This window comes from Salmo trutta, chromosome 27, assembly GCF_901001165.1.
Source record: "Salmo trutta chromosome 27, fSalTru1.1, whole genome shotgun sequence".
NCBI lineage: Eukaryota > Metazoa > Chordata > Actinopteri > Salmoniformes > Salmonidae > Salmo > Salmo trutta.
Window position 1 is genome coordinate 7,945,287 of NC_042983.1, and position 23,720 is coordinate 7,969,006.

The 23,720-nt window shown below is 40.7% G+C and overlaps 1 protein-coding gene across 4 annotated transcripts in view; it reads right to left on the reverse strand.

Annotated features, from left to right (window-relative positions):
- The window catches only part of fancc (FA complementation group C), a 45,738-nt gene that overhangs the window by 13,741 nt on the left and 8,277 nt on the right, over positions 1-23,720 (reverse strand). For all 4 annotated transcript variants that reach the window (XM_029716512.1, XM_029716511.1, XM_029716514.1 and 1 more), the window contains 2 exons: positions 22,238-22,325; positions 22,050-22,144 (listed from right to left, as the gene is read on the reverse strand). In XM_029716512.1, the coding sequence (XP_029572372.1) occupies positions 22,050-22,144; positions 22,238-22,325 (183 nt within the window). The remainder of the gene's footprint in view (positions 1-22,049; positions 22,145-22,237; positions 22,326-23,720) is intronic.

The following is a 23,720-nucleotide window of genomic DNA, read 5'->3' on the forward strand; positions in this document are numbered from 1 at the left end:
AGATGAGAGATGAAGGAGGGAGAGAGGAAGGGAAGGAGGCTGGGGAAGGACTAAGAGCCCTGAAAAGAAAGGCAGCTAGTCAGTGGGCTCTGTGGTTTCACACACACACACAACCCAGGGCTGGGCAGAGTGGGTTAGTGGGGAGCGCAGAGGAATGGAATGGCGGAGGAAAGAAAGAGAGAGAGGGAAAAAAGGTTCCAGTCAGACTCTAGGATGTGGGACGATGAGGGAGAGGAACAAAATGGATGGATGGCAAATGTTTGAGTTGTTTTTTTCTTGAAGTCTGTAGTTAAGCTGGTCTTGGGGGCACGGACGTACAGTTGGCGAACAGAAATCGCTCCATAAGTCTAAAATTAAGAAAGAAAAAACAGTGCAAGGACTTGGGCTGGTTTTGGTGGGCGATTCTTTGACTGCTGCTAACAATTACAAAGTCACGATCGAGTTCTCCAAAACCCCTAAGAGACTGAAGTACTGCCTATGGTCAAATTGGTAGAGGACAAGCAGAAAGGGAGAGAAGGAGAGGAGAGAGAGGGAGAGAAGAGAGAAATCAGATAGTGACAGTGATGTAGTAGTGTCTGGAGAATTGAGAATACTCTAATTTTGCCCAACATTTTGCAAACAGCCAGCCCGGTGAAGGAAAGGCGCCCTGTGTGAGAAATTCTATGAGAAACAGTGACATACACTCTGAATGACCTAAAATGATAAATCCCATATTGGTCTTTCACAATCAGGCCAATCCAAGCGGAACTGTGCAAGTAGGCTAATAGTAGGCCAACTATTGAAATAGATAAATGAGGCTGTCAACTGAGTCAGAAATTAATCCGTTTCAGATTTGTCTACATTTTTTCAGGTTTTCGTTCTCAAAGTCACACTTTGTTTTTACAGAAAAACTTTTTTAATTATGTTCCAAGTCCACAACAATGCCACATCAGGAGACCACTTTTGAGGTCTGTGAAAAATCTAAGAATGTTTATTTTTTTTGTGAAGTTACCCTTTAATTCAAGTGTGCAGGCACCTAGCACTGTTGTTTGGTTTGCATTATTTCTGTAGCACATGAGATGGAGTTTGCAAAATAAACGGCCACTGTATTGATGCAAATAATCATGATATCATTCTGACAGGTAGGCAGTTTAACAGAGAATGTTTTTGGGAAAGCCTTTCCATCTACCAGAAGACGAGTAGGCCTATCATTAGCATCACTATATTCTGTTTGAAACCTGGACGTTTTACTTCATATTTTGAGGCATGTCTTACCTTGCTTCAAAGTAGTTTATAGCCAAAATCCCATAGAAGGGTGGAGGCAATTATTTTGATAGACTTCCTCATATGAGTTCTCCTGCTCTAGGCTATTGGTTTTCATTAAACTTTCTTTCATTGTCTAGCAGCCAAAAGACATGATCCTAATCATATTAGTAACCCATTATAGTTTGTTGCATCTTTAAATCCCCCCCTCTTTCTAATGGATATTTCTATCTCTGTCCACAAAACCGCTGGCATTTTAGATCGGTGTTTCCCCGCAAATTGCATTTAGGATCATTCACGCGTAGGCCTACCACCGTGCGTTACATTGCTACGCCTAAAATGTGAAGAAATAATCGTTTATCAACATTTTTAAGCTAAACATTCCGATCAGTTCCATCAGCCCTATTCATTGATACGCTGTATACCTCCACTATCACTACTTTGACACGTATCAGTGGGGATTAAGTAGTGAGTATACTCAATTCCCACTGAAAAATAAGTGGGTACATGGCGTATACCTGCGCATACCCTCCCACTACACCAATGGATAGTGATGAAGAGAGAAGGAGATTAGCTGGATGGCAGGATATAGAGAGTAAGCAGAATAAAGGATAAGGAGGTGGTGAAATAGGTATGGAATAGTACTTTGTTGTCCAAATAGTTACTTTGTCCCTCTCATACTATATGTGACTCGTTTCAGGAAACTAGGCGTATGTTGCGAGTCACTACCTCACAGGAGAGACAATTGAATGTAAACTTTTTTTCTTTTTTTGCTAAAAATGCGTTTTTTTTTGGCAGAAATGCCTTCTGGAACATGTGAACTTTCATGTGCTTAATAACAAACTTGTATGCCATCTGTAAATACGAATACAACTGTTAAATTACAAGCCTAGTTGATTTAGCCACAGAAAAAGTCAGCAACCTTCGCGCTAGCCATGATTGGCTGAGATGAGTGGGCTGGACATGCCGAGACATGAGTTTGGATTGACCTGCCATGTAGAACGCTTCTGTCTATAACATGAGCTGGTCAGTATGTGTTGGTTATCCTTTCTTACTGGGCTTTTTTCTTTTAAGATATCACGTACTGTAGAACTGCATAAGTGTTGCTGCTCTACACTTTCTGGAGGACCAGGTTTTGAAATCAGTGGAATTAGAGTATGATAGCTAAGGAGAAGGAGAAAATTCTGCCGTTTGATTGCAAATATGCAGACGGAGTTGATAAGAGAACACACAGAAGGCTGTTGTATAAAACACCTGTCTCTGGATTACATCTTCAAACTAAGGGCAACCATGGCATCCATGGAAGAAGGAGAAGGAGAAGAAGGAGAAGAGCCCATCCATGTATATGGGTGATATTCTTGCTAACTACATATTCACATATTACATGTTTCTAACTTTGTCAGAAAGTCATTTTCATTTCAAGTTAGTGTACTGTTAGCTAGCTAATGTTAGCTAGCTCGCTAGCTAATGTTACGTGTATGATCTGTGTTGTTATATTATTTGTATCTCAGAGCTATTTGCATTGCTAGTTATAGCCTAATGTTAGCTAGATAACATTGAACCTGGTTGGTTCGCTACATGCAGATTCATGCAGGGTAGTAACGTTATGAGTTGGGATTATGGTTCATTGTTTAGCTAGCTAGCTACATGTCTAACCAAAAGACTCTATGCAAGTAACCGTTTCAATAGAATGTTAATGATGTCACTGCAACAACTGTCGATAGACGTAGCCGGTAAATTCGCTCTGGCTATCTACTCCAATTTCTGAGCACTCTTGTTGGAGTGTACCAGAGCGCAGAATAACTGACGAATTTACGAACACTCAGCACCCGTTGAATAAGGCCGGTGTCAGTAAACATTGACAAAAAAGTAGTTGCAGTCACAAACGCTCTGGATAACATGATAACAGCCTAACCAGCTCTGCGAGGGCGAGTAAAATAGTCAGAGTGAGGTGTTCTCTCATTATGTGTCTGGAAGTAGCTGGCAAGCTAGCCAACGTTAGCCAGTTAACTTGGGTACTTGACTGCTGTTGTTAGGTCAGAACGATCGGACCAACCCTACTCCTCGGCCAGTGTCCAGTGTGCACTCTGAATGCTCCGAGAGCGAAACGCTCTGAATTTACGAACAGACAATCTGACAACGCTCTAAGTTTACGAACGCCCAGAGCGCACTCTGAGCACACTCTGGCACTCAAGATTAAATTTACGAACACACCCGTAGTACAAACCAGCCTTTAGCCTTGAAACCTTTGGTTGTTTTGTACATGGTCTCACATGTGAATCCTTAAAGAGATGGGTGGAGCTAAGGCTTTAGAGGGTGTGAACGATGCTGAACGGGTGTAGACAAAGAAGAGCTCTAAAGTAGGTGTACCAAAACATTCAAGGGCTGTTTTCTCAAAAGTGAGGTTACATGTTTATCAACTTTCAAAGCAAAATTACTTTCCCATTGTTCCTCAACTGTAGTATGATATACCATTTTCTAGCTCTGAGCCTCTACTTTTATCCAATGTAAAAAACACTATTTCAAATTTTGCTACATAAGACCGAACGAGCCGGTCGGTCACATATTCCCATCTCTTTGATAGAACAGCATGAGAAAAATGAATGAAGTATTCCTTCAAAAAAAGTAAATGCCGCCTTTAGCTATGTAGCCACCAGCATCCATCAAACACTATACCCACTCTGATGTGGAGGAGACAGGGATGGCCGGCTTGGTGCAGAAGGAAGGAAGAGAAGAAAGGATGAGATGGAGAGAAGGAGAGGGGGTCCCATAATGAGAGAGTTGTGATACACTGGGGCTCCAGAGCACTGCCACTCCTCCCTTTTCCTTCACCACTTCACACAGCACCAAATGTTGGCGCTCACACACACATGGCCCAAAGTTTCTGATTTAATAACATGCTGATAATAATAACTTTATTTGTAAAACCCAAAAGATTTTCATACATTAGGCTCAAAGCGCTAACTTAGACGATGCCTTGGAGCCATACGAGCAGCTGATCAGTGTTAGCTAGGGCCTTTACAGACACAGAGACTTGGGTGGTTAGAGCCTTTACAGACAGAGACTGGGTGGCTAGAGCCTTTACAGACACAGAGACTGGGTGGCTAGAGCCTTTACAGACACAGAGACTGGGTGGCTAGAGCCTTTACAGACACAGAGACTGGGTGGCTAGAGCCTTTACAGACACAGAGACAACAACAACAACGCCAGAGACACGAAGAGAGAAAGAAAGAGAGAGAAAGAGCGAGAGAGAGAAGAGAGCTAACAGAAAGCAGGCCTGCATTCCGGCATAAGACATAGCATCACAAGGCTGAATGGTTCTAGTTCTGGTTCCAGTCAGACTCTACTGGGTGGTTCTAGTTCTGGTTCCAGTCAGACTCCACTGGATGGTACTGGTTCCAGTCAGACTCTAATGGATGATTCTAGTTCTGGTTCCAGTCAGACTCTAATGGATGATTCTAGTTCTGGTTCCAGTCAGACTCTACTGGATGATTCTAATTCTAGTTCCAGTCAGACTCTAATGGATGATTCTAGTTCTGGTTCCAGTCAGACTCTACTGGATGATTCTAATTCTAGTTCCAGTCAGACTCTACTGGATGATTCTAATTCTGGTTCCAGTCAAACTCTACTGGATGGTTCTAGTTGTAGTCAGCTGTGTGACTGTCACTCTCCATCTAACACAACCACTTTTCTGACTCTAACGATTACAAAACAATTGAAGACATACAAGAGCTTTCACTCACTCTCTCACATTATAAGTCATGAGTGGCTGAGGAAAAAGGCTGTGCGCTATGTGAGAAAGTACTGTAAGGCAACAAATCATGCCTTCACCACACACACACACGCATACGCCTCTCACCCCACTTCCCCTCTTATAGGTCAAAAAACATCTGGCAAATTAAAAGTTTACTTTAAAAGCACTGTTTTAATTAGCGAGATATTTTATTAGATGAAAAATTAATCAAAAGAATACACACACACACATTTAATCTGGCAAAATGTGAAGGTTCAGTATTGTTTATGGTAAGCCATCTGTGTGAACCCTGTGAAAGTTGAAAACCCTCGAATCCTTTCTTCTTCCTTCTCTCACTCTTTCTCTGTCTCTAAAAACACACTGTACATTCAGGTTAAAAGAATGAGTAACTAGAGCTGATATAAGTTCTGCCTTTCATCTATTCTAAGGGTGAAAATTCATGCTGAAGCCATTTAATTTGCTTTTCAAAACACGTTTTAGGGTTTGGGGAACAAAGGCTTGCACTAACCCAGAGACTCAATCAAGCACATTAATAAGCCAATTCTTATTTGGGAAGAAATGGACTACAGGCAAGAGAAGTTCTATTAAAAATACATTTGACCAAAAATCACTTCAATAGGCTTAGAAGAGTCAAAGTTATGGAGTGATTTAAGTGCCAAAAGAAACTACTTGAATTCAGTATTTTTTTTATTTGTATTTAGATATTGAATTTGAATTCATATATTAACTTATATTTCATGATTTGAAACTGAATTGAATAAATTGAACTCCATTTCAATTTAACAGAAAATTCAATATTTTATATACAGTACCAGTCAAAAGTTTGGACACACTCATATAATAGTGAAGACATCCAAACTATGAAATAACACACATGGAATCATGTAGTAACCAAAAAAAGTGTTAAAAAAATAAAAATCTATTTTATATTTGAGATTCTTCAAAGTAGCCACCCTTTGCCTTGATGACAGCTTTGAGCACTCTTGGCGTTCTCTCAACCAGCTTCATGAGGTAGTCACCTGAAATGCTTTTCTAACAGTCTTGAAGGAGTTCCCACATATGCTGAGCACTTGTTGGCTGCTTCTCCTTCACTCTGCGGTCCAACTCATCCCAAACCATCTCAATTGGGTTGAGGTCAGGTGATTGTGGAGGCCGGGTCATCTGATGCAGCACAACATCACTCTCCTTCATGGTCAAATAGCCCTTACACAGCCTAGAGGTGTGTTTTGGTTCATTGTCCTGTTGAAAAACCAATGATAGTGGGACTAAGCGCAAACCAGATGGAATGGCGTATCACTGCAGAATGCTGTGGTAGCCATGCTGGTTAAGTGTGCCTTGAATTCTAAATAAATCATTGACAGTGTCACCAGCAAAGCATCCCCATACCTCCTCCTCCATGCTTCACGGTGGGAATCATACATGCGGAGATCATCCATTCACCTACTCTGCGTCTCACAAAGACACGGTGGCTGGAACTAAAAATCTCACATTTGGACTCATCAACCATGATTAATGCAGTCCCCTCAGAACAGTTGATGTTGAGATGTGTCTGTGAAGCATTTATTTGGGCTGCAATCTGAGGTGCAGTTAACTCAAATGAACTTATTCTCTGCAGCAGCGGTAACTCTGGGTCTTCATGAGAGCCAGTTTCATCATAGTGGTTGATGGTTTTACTTTCAAAGTTCTTGAAATGTTCCAGATTGACTGACCTTCATGTCTTAAATTACTGATGGACTGTCGTTTCTCTTTGCTTATTTGAGTTGTTCTTGCCATAATATGGACTTGGTATTTTACTAAATAGTGGTATTTTCTGTATACCACCCCTACCTTGTCACAACACAACCGATTGGCTCAAACACATTAAGAAGGAAAGAAATTCCACAAATTCTGTTTTTACAAGGCACACCTGTTAATTGAAATGCATTCCAGGTGACTACTTCATGAAGCTGGTTGAGAGAATGCCAAGATTGTGCAAAACTGTCATCAAGGCAAAGGGTGGCTACTTTTAAGAATCTCAAATATAAAATATAATTTAATTAACACTTTTTTTGGTTACTACATGATTCCATGTGTTATTTCATAGTTTTGATGTCTTCACTATTATTCTACAATGTAGAAAACAGTAAAAATAAAGAAAAACCCTGGAATGAGTAGGTGTCCAAACTTTTGACTGGTACTGTATACGCAGTTTCAATATGGTAAATATTGCATTCAATGTCTGTGTATGAAGTTTACAAACTATCATTTGAAGTTTACCAAAGTTACATATATTATATGACTGACTGGCTCAATTCGATCTTATCCAGCAAAATTTGCAATTGTTTTTTAAATTGGATAAAAGTAGAGAAAATGGCATATCATACACTACAGTTGAGGAACAATGGGAAAGTAATTCTGCTTTGAAAGTTGATAAACTTGTAATCTCACATTTCAACTTCTCAGATGCATTCAGATGAAGTTTTGAAATTCAGTTCTCTAAATTCAGGTTCAAAAACATCCTGGTACTTTGCCAGCAAGGAATGCTAGAACAGATAGACTCAAACCCTCTCTGTGTTAAACAGGGTTCTGGCGGTTTCTGAAGACAATGTTGAATTTATTTTTCTTCCTATGAATTTTGTTCTAGCATTTGAACCGTTTGGGCTAGAGGTTATTATGACACCATTGCTGAAAGCTAAGAATCTCTGAAACATGATCGTGCCTTCTGTTCCCCTCTAAGAAGATCACAGGACACGCAGAAGGGAGTGTGAAAAACCCTGCAGTTTGGCCCCCATAGCAATATATACTGAACAAAAATATAAACGCAACATGCAACAATTTCTGCGATTTTACTGAGTTACAGTTCATATAAGGAAATCAGTGAATTGAAATAAATTCATTTTGTCCTAATCTACTGATTTCACGACTGTGCGGGCCGCAGCCATGGGTGGGCCTGGGCGGGCATAGGCTCACCGACTTGGTTTTTCCCCACAAAAGGGCTTTATTACAGACAGAAATACTCCTTAGCTTCATCAGCTGTCCAGGTGGCTGGTTTCAGATGATCCTGCAGGTGAAGAAGCCGGATGTGGAGGTCCTGGTCTGGCGTGGTTACACATGGTCTGTGGTTGGACGTACTGTGAGGCCGGTTGGACATACTGCCAAATTCTCTAAAACGATGTTGGAGGCGGCTTATGGTAAAGATATTAACATTCAATTCTCTGGCAACAGCCCTGGTGGACATTCCTGCAGTCAGCATGCCAATCGCATGCTCCCTGAAAACTTGAGACATCTGTGGCATTGTGTTGTGTGACAAAACTGCACATTTTAAAGTGGCCTTTTATTGTCCCCAGCACAAGGTGCACCTGTGTAATGATCATGTAATGATACACCACCTGTGAAGTGGATGGATTATCTTGGCAAAGGAGAAATACTCACTAACAGGGATATAAACAAATTGGTGCACAAAATATAAGAGAAATAAGCTTCTTGTGCATATGGAATATTTTTGGGATCTTTTATTTCAGCTCATGAAACATGGGACCGACATTACATGTTGCGTTTATATTTTTGTTCAGCATAGTTTAATATTCCTGTCGTAGCCCTTCTACGGATAGCATTACCACTCCCTATTTAATCTTGCTCTGGTGACTGACTGGGTTCAAACCAGGTCTCTTAAATGTCGCAAGACTGTTAGCCCACTTACCTAAAACCCAGAATTCATAATTTTTCACAAAACAAACATTTATTATCGCAAAATGTTTTGGGTGTTGCATTCTAAAAATGCAGGTGTATTGACAACTACATTTTAAGTTCCAACTTTTTAAATAAAAAAATAAAAAGACTTGATTATCCAAACAGCTCCTCAACCCTCCAAACCACTTGCTCCCTCTCTCTCTGTCTGCAGGGAGGATGTAGGCTATGTGACGGGAGTCTCTGTCAGTGGAATTTGTGACGTGTTCCCAGCACACGCTCAGCTAGCGGCCCTTGCTGAGGTCCTCCTTGTGTTCAGTGTTCCCGCTGAATTCTAACCCAAGAAATTCTCCCACATTGGCATTGATCACCTAGAGGCTCTAATGACAATTTAAATGGGGGCACCAGAGTCCCGAAATGTTGACTTTGCTAGGGCTCGCACCATTTTTGACCAGGGTGCAGAAAGGAGAAAATAGACAGCAGAGGGAAAGAGATGAGGAAGTAAGATAGGTTAAGTGAACAAATTTGACGTTGACAATGTTATGTGGCCGTTTTCACGCCCGTGTGCTTGCTAAAGTTCGAACCAGACCTCAATTATTTTTTACATGTGGTTACAATGAAGAACGTGTGTTGCGAGCTTGTAATTCTTCCAACCCACCTATAGCGTTCGTATTTCATCAACACTGTCGAGGAGGCTACAAGCATATTACGGCCATCATATCATTCAGATGAATGATTATTACGTGTGATTATAATGATATAGGGTTCAGAAAACTATGTTTTCACATAGCACCCATCTTGAACTGACCAGTAGGAGATCAGGAAGTTAATGTATAGGACGACACACTGCTTGGTTCAGGGTTCATACACATTTTGACAGATGGAATTTCATGACTTTTCACCAAATTTCCATGACCAACAATTGGCGGTGTCTCAACACTGGAAGAATGCTCTCTGATCCCATGTTCCATCCCCCTGTCGTTGAGCAAGGCACTTAATCCCCCACAAAGTAGAATACCTGTTAGGCAATGGTGTAAAACATGTGTGGTCAACCCTCAGTCTGGAGAGCTACTGGGTGTGCAGGCTTTTGATCAAGCCCTGCTCAAACACATCAGAGTCAGTTGATCAAGGTCTGGTTGAGCAGCTCATGTCTAAAATGTGGTTAGTTAGAGGGGTACTGGACTAAAAGCCTGCACACCCAGTAGCTCCCCTGGAAGATGGTTGACCACCCTTGATGTAAAACATTACAACATTACAACCAAATAAGTTGTATGCCTTTTTGAAATAATTAGCTCATTCAATATTTTAAAGATAAATGGCTATGGTAGGCTACAAACCTTTTTATTCAGCTGAAGCAAGCCCACAAATTGTCTTAAATATGATTGATCACAGATAGAACAATGAGACAAATATTTTACCAGGTGTATAAATGTGAAGCATCCGTTTGGCGTTTCCACTTATTTACATTACATTTTCGTCATTTAGCAGAGACTCTTATCCAGAGCGACTGAGTGCACACATTTTCATATTTTTTTTTTATCGTACTTTTCCCCCGTGGGAATCAAACCCCCAACCCTGGCATTGCAAGCACCATGCTCTACCAACTGAGCCACACGGGACATAATATGGTACTGATATGGTAGTGAGAGGAAGCCCAGTGGCCGGCAGTTGGTGAAAATGGATGTTGGCAGACATTCTGCAAATTCTCTCATCGATGAAACATTTGATCTCAATACAGTTTACTGTTCCCAAAACTAGAATCGGTTGAGAACAGAGTGGACTAAGTTTTGAAGACGTTTCCAAAAACGGTATTGTTTAGGAGTGCAAAGGCGAAATGAGTTATTGCACACGCGCACTTCAGAGTAGGTGTTCCCTAATGGAAATATGCTAATTATTCTAGAACGCGCCAATAGGATCTCGCTAGCTCGTGCTTGGCTCGGCCCACCTCCTTGCTTGTTGTGCCCACTATGACTAATTTGTTCCCATTGGAAACGACAGGCTGTGGTCCATCTTCGGTTAGTTACACAATTTTTTGGTATTTATCTTAGAAGTGTTAAGTTTGCAGGCTGACTAGCATTGAGATTACAGTGCCTTCAGAAAATAGTCATACCCATTGACTTATTACACATTTTGTTGTGTTATAGCCTGAATTCAAAATGGATTATGATGTTTTCTCTGATCCATCTAGACACAATTCCCCAGAATGACAATGTGTAAACATGTTTCTAGAAATTTTTGACAATTTATCGAAAATGAAATACAGAAATATATGTATTCACACCCCTGAGTGAATACTTTGTAGAAGCACCTTTGGCAGTGATGACAGCTGTGAGTCTTTCTGGGTAAGTCTCTAAGAACTTTCTACACCTGGATTGTGCAATTTTGCCCATTATTCTGTAAAATAATTCTTCAAGCTCTGTCAAATTTGTTGTTGAGCATTGCTAGACAACCATTTTTAGGTCTTGCCATAGATTTTCAGGATAGATGTCAAAACTGTAACTCTGCCACTCAGGAAGATTCACTGTCTTCTTGGTAAGCAACTCCAGTGTATATTTGGCCTTGTGTTTTAGGTTATTGTCCTGCTGAATGGTGAATTCATCTCCCAGTGTCTGGTAGAAAGCCAGGTTTTCCTCTAGGATTTTGCCTGTGCTTAGCTCCATTACATTTCTTTTTTGTCCTGAAAAACTCCCCAGTCCTTAACGATTACAAGCATACCCATAACATGATGCAGCCACAACTATGTTTGAAAGATGGAGAGTGGTACTCAGGAGAGTGTTGTATTGGATTTGCCCCGAACATAACACTTTGTATTCAGGACAAAAAGTTAATTGCTTTGCCACATTTTTTGCAGTATTACTTTAGTGTCTTTATATTTTTATTCTGTACAGGCTTCCTTCTTTTCACTCTATCAATTAGGTTAGTATTACGGAGTAACTACAATGTTGTTGATCCATCCTCAGTTTTCTCCTATCACAGACATTAAACTCTGTATTGCGAGGCATTGGAAAACCTCCCTGTCCTTTGTGGTTCAATCTGTGTTTGAAATTCTCTGCTCGACTGAGAAACCTTACAGATAATTGTATGTGTGGGGTACAGAGATGAGGTAGTCATTTAAAAACCATGTTAAACACTATTATTGCACACAGAGTGAACCCATGCAACTTATTATGGTGACTTAAGACATTTTTAATCCTGAAATGATTTAGGCTTCCCATAAAGGGTTTGAATACTTATTGACTCAAGACATTTCAGCTGTTCATTTTTAATGAATTAGTAAAAAAAAAAGTAAAACATAAACCGAATCCCAACTAATACAATGAGGAAGTGAATCGTTCTTTTCGTCAACAATAATCATTTAAATTGTTTAATAAAAAGTAAATCAACTTTGATTGGCCTTAAACACGAGTGTCAGTGCAAAGTTGCTTGGGACATGATGAAAACATGTTAAACAGTTAACTAGAGGGTACGAGATATGTTTTGAATTGGTTACCTAGTTAGTCTGTTCTCTATCAGCTGCTGCAATGTCTGACTGCTCAGAGAGAGAGAGAGAGAGAGAGAGAGAGAGAGAGAGAGAGAGAGAGAGAGAGAGAGAGAGAGAGAGAGAGAGAGAGAGAGAGAGAGAGAGAGAGAGAGAGAGAGAGAGAGAGAGAGAGAGAGAGAGAGAGAGAGAGAGAGAGAGAGAGAGAGAGAGAGAGAGAGAGAGAGAAACAGCCCACTCGCCTAGCACATATGCAGGTAATGCGCGCAAACACAGACGTGCTAAAGTGTCATTCCAATCCTCGCTGATGTTGATTTTTAGTTGATTGATAAAATATTTTAAAAACTGTTCCTAAATAAATCACATTAACAGTAATTCCCATTACTTTTCAGATTTTATCATTTTCCTAAACTTTTCCAAGCCTGGAAAACACCATTTTAAAATCCCATTACTTTTTCAGGATTTTCATGACCGTACGAACCCTGTTGCTTAGTGAGTACCGCTTCCCCCTGATTCAGCTCATACTGAGACTCGAACTCAGGACCTATGCCACTTCGGGCTAAGGAGTGCATTATCACAGATCCCCATCTGCTACATTCACCCGCCAAACTCACTCCACAGTAACCCCAGTGGTTGAGCTGAGACAACTGTAGATCCCAGTCCAGTTTGCTTAGCGATTACCGAAGCAAATCATATTTTCTGGTCTGTTGTGTGTAATGAGGAGCAACCTGTAGACCTAGGCCATCTGACAGAAAAAAAGTTTATGGAAGACAACAATTGCTAATTGCAGTGGACCTGTAAACAGACCGTTTGAACTTAACAGTGCCTAACGTTTTGCATTTACTTCTTCGAGTCTATGCTGCACTGCCCGAATTCTGTCTACTTACAGTGGTAGCCTACACACTTCAATGCAAAAGACCAAACTGTCTGTTCACCTGTTAAATTCTACTGTATGTTATAAACCATGCTTCCTTTCTGATGCATAGAGCAAAATACTTGAAATAATAGCCTATCTAATAGACCCAATTACATGAGAGATGTGCATGGTAATTTGTTGTAGGCTATGGTTACTTCTGGAATATGAACCCATCGTGGCCAGAAAAGTTGAAGAATGTATTCTGCAGTGGTTATGAAAAGAAGGATTGTGTGTATAAATGCAAGATTGTTTACTTGAGAAATCTGAAATTACAGTATTCAGACATAAGGCACAGAAGTAACCTGTTCCACCATTAATAACCTGTGCTCTGGATTGGATGGCGTAGAGCAAAATATTTGAAATAGCTTATTTATTTACTACTGTGAAGTGGGTCCAATTAAATGAGAGATGGGATGAATTGGAATCCTTGTTGCAGGCCTATGCTTCCTCGTGAGTATGAAAGCGTCACAGAAAAGGTGAGGAATTTCTTATGCAATGATCATGGAAATGAAATAAATAATAGCCTAGGAAATAGATGCCAATTTCTAATTATTTTAAAATGCAAAGATAAAGATTTTTGCTCTTCTCACTAATTGCATCTTGTTATTAACTTGTTTGTTATGAATAAGCCTGTCCATCATATCCCTTGGACTAATGCACAGTTATATGGGAAAGTGTCACTAAGAAGGACATAGGCAAATTAGTTGGCCCAGAACAGAGCACGGCTGGCCTTTAAAATGTACTTGGAGGATTTATATCAATAACAAGCATGTCAATCTCTCCTGGCTCAAAGTAGAGGAGAGATTGATCATCACTAGTTGTCTTTGTCAGAGGTTTTGATGTGTTGAAAGCACCGAACTGGCTGTTCAAACAGCTCAGACTAGGGTTAAATATTTTCCAATTGTTCCATTCCTAGAATAAATCTCAAAAGCATATAAATAGGAATGTGTATGGATTTGATTAGAGCTTTGATGGGAAATTCAAGCCTGATGCTATATGAGCTTGATGAGCCATACATTAAATACATATTATGAGCCCTACATTAAAGACATTTAATGAGGCAAAGCTCAAAAAATGTCAAATGACTTTGCTGTTATCCAATAGGCTACATACACTATATATACAAAAGTATGTGGACATCCTTTCAAATTAGTGGTTTCGGCTATTTCAGCCACACCCGTTGCTGACAGAATTATAAAATCAAGAACACAGCCATGCAATCTCAATAGAAAACATTGGCAGTAGAATGGCCTTACTTTCAACATGCCACCGTCATAGGATGCCACCTTTCCAACAAGTCAGATCGTAAAATGTCTGCCCTGCTAGAGATGCCCCGGTCAACTGTAAGTGCTGTTATTGTGAAGTGGAAACGTCTAGGAGCAACAACGGCTCAGCCGCGAAGTGGTAGGCCACACAAGCTCACAGAACGAGTGCTGAAGTGGGTAACACGTAAAAATTGTCAGTCCTCAGTTGCAACATTTTTTACATTTTAGTCATTTAGCAGACGCTCTTATCCAGAGCGACTTACAGTAGTGAATGCATACATTTCATTTCATTTTTTATTTTTTTCCTGTGCTGGCCCCCCGTGGGAATCGACCCCACAACCCTGGCGTTGCAAACACCATGCTCTACCAACTGAGCTACAGGGAAGGCTACACTCACTACCGAGTTCCAAACTGCCTCTGGAAGCACAATAATTGTTTGTCGGGAGCTTCATGAAATGGGTTTCAGTGGCCGAGCAGCCGCACACAGGCCTAAGATCACCAAGCGCAATTCCAAGCGTCGGCTGGAGCAGGGTGTAAAACTCTGGAGCAAGGTGTAAAACTCTGGAGCAGTTGAAACACGTTCTCTGGAGTGATGAATCACGTTTCACCATCTGGCAGTCCAACGGACGAATCTGGGTTTGGCAGATGCCAGGAGAACGCTACCTGCCCGAATGCATGCCAACTGTAAAGCTTGGTGGAGTAGGAATAATGATCTGGGGCTGTTTTTCATGATTCAGGCTTGGCCCCTTAGTTCCAGTGAAGGGATATCTTTACACAACAGAAAAACATTAACGCCCATAGATGTAGCTAGCTATATCCTCTCTTGGGTAAATATATTAAACTACCTCCAGTAGAATAGTAGTGTGAACTGTATTACTGTACTGTATTATATGGACTGGAATTACGCAGATCGTTAAAAACATGATAAAGCAGAGAGAACATCGGACTCTTGTGCAGCACATGCTACAAAGTTACAAGTATAGGCTAGCAAATTTTATTTACATTTTCAAATATAATAGGAACTACTTGTATAATTAGTAGGCTGACGCATTTATACAGTGCATTCAGAAAGTATTCAGACCCCTTCACTTTTCCACATTTTGTAACACTACTGCCTTATTCTAAAATATATAGATTTTTAAATTCCCTCATCAATCTACACAAAATACCCCATAATGACAAAGCATTTTAGACATTTTTGCAAATTCATAAATAAAATATCTATATATTTATTTAAATATATATACAGTTGAAGTCGGAAGTTTACATACACTTAGGTTGGAGTCATTAAAACTCGTTTTTCAACCACTCCACAAATTTCTTGTAAACAAACTATAGTTTTGGCAAGTCGGTTAGGACATCTACTTTGTGCATGGCACAAGTCATTTTTCAACAATTGTTTACAGACAGATTATTTCACTTAATCACAATTCCAGTGGGTCAGAAGTTTACATACACTAAGTTGACTGTGCCTTTAAACAGCTTGGAAAATTCCAGAAAATTATGTCAAGGCTTCTGATTGAATCAAATTATGTCAATTAGCCTATTGGAAGTGTACCTGTGGATGTATTTCAAGGCCTACCTTCAAACTCACTGCCTCTTTGCATGACATGGGAAAATCAAAAGAAATCAGCCAAGAAAAGTCGACCTTCACAAGTCAGGTTCATCCTTGGGAGCAATTTCCAAACACCTGAAGGTACCACGTTCATCTGTACAAACAATAGTACGCAAGTATAAACACCTTGGGACCACGCAGCCGTCATGCCGCTGAGGAAGGAGACGCGTTCTGTCTCTAAGAGATGAGTGTACTTTTGTGCGAAAAGTGCAAATCAATCCCAGAACAACAGCAAAGGACCTTGTGAAGATGCTGGAGGAAACGAGTCCTATATCAACACAACCTGAAAGGCCGCTCGGCAAGGAAGAAGCCACTGCTCCAAAACCGACAGCCAGACTATGGGCGACCCCTATGGGCCTCCCGGGTGGCGCAGTGGTCTAAGGCACCGCATCGCAGTGCTAGCTGTGCCACCAGACTCTGGGTTTCGAGCCCAGAGGGTTTGGTCGGCAGGGATATCCTCGTCTCATCGCGCACTAGTGACTCCTGTGGTGCGCAGGTCGCTAGGTGTACGGTGTTTCCTCCAACACATTGGTGCGGCTGGCTTCCGGGTTGGATGCACGATGTGTTACGAAGCAGTGTGGCTTGATTGGGTTGTGTTTCGGAGGACGCATGGCTCTCGACCTTTGCCTCTCCTGAGTCCGTGCAGGAGTTGTAGCGATGAGACAAGACAGTAACTACTAACAATTGATACCACGAAATTGGGGAGAAAAAGGGGGGTAATTTATTTTTATTTTTTGGTTTGCAACTGCACATGGGGACAAAGATCGTACTTTTTGGAGAAATATCCTCTGGTCTGATTAAACTGTTTGGCCATACTGACCATCGTTATGTTTGGAGGAAAAAGGGGTAGGCTTGCAAGCCAAAGAACACCATCCCAACCGTGAAGCACGGGGGTGGCAGCATCGTGTTGTGGGAGTGTTTTGCTGCAGGAGCGACTGGGGCACTTCACAAAATAGATGGCATCATGAGGATGAAAAATGATGTGGATATATTGAAGCAACATCTCAAGACATCAGTCAGGAAGCTAAAGCTTGGTCGCAAATGGTCTTCCAATGGACAATGACCCCAAGCATACTTCCAAAGTTGTGGCAAAATGGCTTAAGGACAACAAAGTCAAGGTATTGGAGTGGCCATCACAAAGCCCTGACCTCAATCCTATAGAAAATTTGTGGGCAGAACTGAAAAAGCGTGTGCGAGCAAGGAGGCCTACAAACCTGACTCAGTTACACCAGCTCTGTCAGGAGGAATGTGGGAACTTATTGTGGGAAGCTGTGGAAGGCTACCCGAAATGTTTGACCCAAGTTAAACAATTTAAAGGCAATGCTACCAAATACTAATTGAGTGCATGTAAACTTCTGACCCACTGGGAATGTAAAAGTTGAAATAAATCATTCTCTCTACTATTATTCTGACATTTCACATTCTTAAAATAAAGCGGTGATCCTAACTGACCCAAGACAGGGCATTTTTACTAGGATTAAATGTCAGGAATTGTGAAAAACTGAGTTTAAATGTATTTTGCTAAAGTGTATGTAAACTCCGACTTCAACTGTAGATATCACATTTACATAAGTATTCAGACCCTTTACTCAGTGCTTTGTTGAAGCACCTTTGGCAGCGATTACAGCCTCATGTCTTCTTGTGTATGACACTACAAGCTTGGCACACCTATTAATGGGGAGTTTCTCCCATTCTTCTCTGTTTCTCCCATTCTTCTTTGCAGATGTTCGATCGGGTTCACATCTGGGCTATGGCTGGACCACTCAAGGACATTCAGGAGACTTTCCCGAACCCTTCCTGCGTTGTCTTGGCTGTGTGCTTAGGGACGTTGTCCTGTTGGAAGGTGAACCTTCGTCCCAGTCTATGGTCCTGAGCGCACTGGAGCAGGTTTTCATCAAGGATCTCTCTGCACTTTGCTCCGTTAATATTTCCCTAGATCCTGACTAGTCTCCCAGTCCCTGCCGCTGAAAAACATCCCCACAGCATGATGCTGCCACCACCATGCTTCACCGTAGGGATGGTGCCAGGTTTCCTCCAGACGAGACGCTTGGCATTCAGGCCAAAGAGTTCAATCTTGGTTTCATCAGACCTGAGAATCTTGTTTCTCATCGTCTGAGTCCTTTAGGTGCCTTTTGGCAAACTCCAAGCAGGCTGGAGTGGCTTCCGTCTGGTCACTCTACCATAAAGGCCAGATTGGTGGAGTGCTGCAGAGATGATTGTCCTTCTGGAAGGTTCTCCCATTTCCACAGGGGAACTCTGGAGCTCTGTCAGAGTGACCATCGGGTTCTTGGTCACCTCTCCGACCAAGGTCTTTCTCCCCCGATTACTCAGTTTGGCCGGGCGGCCAGCTCTAGGAAGAGTCTTGGTAGTTCCAAACTTCTTCCAGTTAAGAATAATGGAGGTTACTGTGTTCTTGGGGACCTTCAATGCTGTAGAAATTGTTTGGTACCATCCCCAGATCTGTGCCTCGACTCCAATCATGTTGTAGAAACATCAAGGATGATCAATGGAAAGAGGATGCACCTGAGCTCAATTTTGAGTCTCATAGCAAAGAGTCTGTATACTAATGTAAATTAGGTATTATTGTTTTTCCATTTTATTTTTTTAAATAAATGTTCAAACATTTCTTAAAATGTGTTTTTGCTTTGTCATTATGGGGTATTGTGCGTAGATTGATGAGGGCGTTTAAAAAAATATATATTTTAGAATAAGGTTGTAGCGTAACAAAATGTGGAAAAAGTGAAGGGGCCTGAATACTTTCCGAATGCACTGTACATTTCACATTTCCCCCAACGTTATTAGCCTACCTCTTTTTTCTCTCTCGATTGTTATTTAACTTTAACAGTTAAATTAAATAAGTTCAGTTGTCCTTATCGTCATCATTCTAATGACATGGTTGAATAATAAAGGACTAGAATTAGATGCAGAGGCTTTCACTTCTCTTCATGGAGAGTGAATGGTTATGGGTCTGAATAAATAACTGTTATAGCCTACTGCCATCGCGCGTTCGCTCTTCTTTCAAACTACCTGTGAGTTCTATTGGCTGCTGTATTTAACATTCAGAAAACAAGAGCTTGCGTCCCTCTTCAAATAATCTATTGGTATAAGAAATGCACAACAACCAAAAATATCCAGCAAGCTATTCTATTCTTGCTTTTCCAGCATGGGACACCGAGAGCTAAGGAAAGTTTTTTTAAGGAGAGAGGCCAGCAGAGCACATGTGAGTGCGTATTGCGCAAGAGGCAGAGGCTATAAATTAGAAGTGTATTTTACATAACCCATCATTAATTAACTAAATATAAGGCTAATACTGCATTGACTATTACATGAAAGTGGTAGGCTAGGACATCTATCGGACTACAGTATCAATCTAGAACAGGATTATGTATTTTGGATGCAATTTGAATGGAATTGGTGGAGAGAGAAAATGACTGCGAAAGAGTGCTCACGTGTGCACTGATTTAAAGAAACAATATTTGAGTGATAGGCTGTTTTAAAACTCTGCAGCTTCAATAAAAGATTTTTAAAATCTTTAAAATTACAAAATAAGGTGACCCCCGAAAGCCAGATGGAGATGGGTAAATTAGACACACATTCGGTCTTTATATTACTGTAGTACAGCCTATGCTACGAAAATAAGTTACCATGATGAGATGGTTGGTCTACATGCATTGTGAACTGCTCTCCATAATGAGATGGGCTGTCTGTCCCCACCCTGAGCGTTGATGTCTCATCATGCAGAGGCCGTAGTGAAGCCAGATTTAGACATCACATATCATTTAACAGTTCCATTTCACACCATGCTGTTCATATAAATAATTAATTATACATTTACCGGTTTCTCGCAGTTATTTTTCCTGGGAAAAGGTTGTGGTTTTGGGTGGTAAATCTCGGTAACCGGGTTCCTGCCATTCAACCCTAGCTCAGACACCCATACATACCCCACAAGACATGCCACCAGAGCAGACTCTTGGAAACACACAGTGTTACACTGAGCCATGACTACATGGAACTCACTTCCACATCAAGTAACTCAAGCGAGCAGTGAAATCGGATTTTTTTTTAAACTAATAAAACACCTCACTGTGTTGAAACACACACACCCTAACACACGCACTCTACACACAAACACATTGACATATTGTAATATTGTAGTATAAATAAATGTAAGTATTACAAATAAATGGTATATTGTAAATGTGTAATAATAGAGTAATATCTTGTATGATGCATTGTTGTGTTTTTGATAAAGGCTGTTGTTTTGTTGTGATGTAATTGTTTTAATCCTGTTTAGACCCGAGGAAGAGTAGATGCTGCTGCCTTGGCTATTGAGGATCCTAATAAATACTAAATACCGCTTCCCCCAGATTCAGCTCATATGGAGACTCGAACTCAGGACCTCTGCCTCGAAAACACTGTCGGAGCTAGGAACATAAGCATTTCGCTACACCCTCAATAACATCTGCAAAATATGTGTACACGACCAATTACATTTGATATTTATCACAATGAAACTGATACATTTACATTGAATTTTAAAACTGAATGCAATATTCATTCAATTTAGTTTCAAATCATGAAATACAAGTTACATTTATGAATTCAATGAATTAATTTGTTCATAAAAATTCAAAGATATTGATTTCAAATACAGTTTCTGTTGGCACTGAAATCACTCCATACAAAATACTCTTTGCTTTAAGAGAACTTACTATGGCTGTTAAAGTATACAGTACCAGTCAAAAGTTTAGACACACCTACTCATTCAAGGGTTTTTCTTTATGTGTACTATTTTCTACATTGTAGAATAATAGTGAAGACATCAAAACTATGAAATAACACATATGGAATCATGTATTAACCAAAAAATTGTAAACATATCAAAATATATTTTATATGTGAGATTCTTCAAAGTAGCCACACTTTGCCTCGATGACAGCTTTGCACACTCTTGGCACTCTCTCAACCAGCTTCATGAGGTAGTCACCTGGAATGCTTGTTAAAACTGAATTTGTGGAATTTCTTTCATTCTTAATGCATTTGAGCCAATCAGTTGTGTTGTAGGTTCATTACAGTTACCAGCCTCAGAAATTGCAGCCCAAATAAATGTTTCACGGAGTTAAAATAACAGACACATCTCAACATCAACTGTTCAGAGGAGACTTTTGAATAGCTTCAAAGAAACCACTACTTAAGGACACCAATAAGAAGAAGAGACTTTCTTGGGTCAAGAAACACGAGCAATGGTCATTCGACCGGTGGAAATCTGTCCTTTGATCTGATGAGTCTATATTTGAGATTTTTGGTTCCAACCGCCATGTCTTTGTGAGACACAGATTAGGTGAATGGATGATCTCCACATGTGTAGTTCCTACCGTGAGAAATGGAGGTGGTGGTGTGACGGTGCTTTGCTGGTGAATTCAAGGCACACTTAGCCAGCATGGCTACCACAGCATTCTGCAGCGATACTCCATCCCATCTGGATTGCCCTTAGTGGGACAATCATTTGTTTTTCAACAGGACAATGACCCAACACACCTCCAGGCTGTGTAAGGGCTATTTGACCAAGGAGAGTGATGGAGTGCTGCATCAGATGACCTGGCCTCTACAATCACCCGACTTCAACGCAATTGAGATGGTTTGGGATGAGTTGGACCGCAGAGTGAAGGAAAAGCAGCCAAAAAGTGCTCAGCATATGTGGGAACTCCTTTAAGATTGTTGGAAAAACATTCCAGGTGAAGCTGGTTGAGAGAATACCAAAAGTGTGCAAAGCTGTCATCAAGGAAAAGGGTGGCTACTTTGAAGAATCTCAAATATATTTTGATTTGTTTAACAATTGTTGGGTTACTACATGATTCCATATGTGTTATTTCATAGTTTTGATGTCTTCACTATTATTCTACAATGTAGAAAATAGTACAAATAAATAAAAACCCTTGAATGAGTACAGTAGGTGTCCAAACTTTTGCTTGGCACTGTATGTCTCACTGTAGTCTATGGAATCATAGACAAGGACACAAGTGTAAGTGCTAAATGTTTTTAGTTTTTTTGTGCATACAAAAAGTGATTGATGAAGGGATAGATTGATTGATAAATTGATAGACTATATTTACCCGTATCCACTGGTTGGCCTTCCTCTCAACAGCGTTGTGAGGTTCCTCTGAATACAGACTCCACAGACTCTGGAGCAGGAGCGAGCGGCTCCCAGCTGAACACAGGACACACAACAAAACACAAGACAACACATTAGGCAAGGCATCCATCCATCCACCTAACCATAGCCTATTGACAGTCCACTCACCATCCGCAGTGACATAGGGGTTCCAGCAGAGGCGGCCGAGGAACTGGCCTACAAAGGGAATAGTCCTCATGGTCTCTGTGGTGGAGCTCTGGAAACACAAAGTACGGACACTAACACACACTCCACACCAACATGACTGGGCCAAACCAAGTCTGTGTCCCAAATGCCACCCTATTCCCTATGTAGTGCACTACTTTTGACCAGGGCCCATCTGCTCAAAAGTAACTGTTGACGTTGAGACTAGTGTTTTGCGGGTACCATTTAATGAAGCTGCCAGTTGAGGACTTGTGAGGCGTCTGTTTCTGAAACTAGACACTCTAATGTACTTGTCTTCTTGCTCAGTTGTGCTCCGGGGCCTCCCACTCCTCTTTCTTTTCTGGTTAGAGCCAGTTTGCGCTGTTCTGTGAAGGGAGTAGTACACAGCGTTGTACCAGATCTTCCGTTTCTAGGCAATTTCTCGCATAGAATAGCCTTCATTTCTCAGAACAAGAATAGACTGACGAGTATCAGAAGAAAGTGCTTTGTTTCTGGCCATTTTGAGCCTGTAATCGAATCCACAAATGCTGATACTCCAGACACTCAACTAGTCTAAAGAAGGCCAGTTTTATTGCTTCTTTAATCAGAACAACAATTTTCAGCTGTGCTAACATAATTGCAAAAGGGTTTTCTAATGATCAATTAGCCTTTTAAAATGATAAACATGGAATAGCTAACACAACGTGCCATTGGAACACAGGAGTGATGGTTGCTGATAATGGGCCTCTGTACACCTATGTAGATATTCCATAAAAAGCCGTTTCCAGCCGTTTCCAGTCCTTTACAACATTAACAATGTCTACGCTGTATTTCGGATCAATTTGATGTTATTTTAATGGACAAAAAAAAGAGTGCTTTTCTTTCAAAAACAAGGACATTTCTAAGTGACCCCAAACTTTTGAATGGTAGCGTACACTAGTACAGTGTGTACTGTAGTATACACTAGTACAGTGTGTGCTGTAACATACACTAGTACAGTGTGTACTGTAACATACACTAGTACAGTGTGTACTGTAGCATACACTAGTACAGTGTGTACTGTAACATACACTAGTACAGTGTGTACTGTAGTATACACTAGTACAGTGTGTGCTGTAACATACACTAGTACAGTGTGTACTGTAACATACACTAGTACAGTGTGTACTGTAACATACACTAGTACAGTGTGTACTGTAGCATACACTAGTACAGTGTGTGCTGTAACATACAGTACCATGACAGGGTTTCCCAAACAGATTGCGCAAGTGGGTCCTGGCAATCTTAAGTAACTAAAGTAAAAAACTAAAAACAAAGCATTCATAAGTTTAGTACAAGTTTGTTTTTCACATTTCACTCATAAACATTTCCTGGGTTTAATTTTCCCCCAGAGCGAGAACACATCATGTGTTGAGAAGTGTGAGAGATACATAAAACAGATGGGTGTGACGGGCCAGGTAGTTTGGGG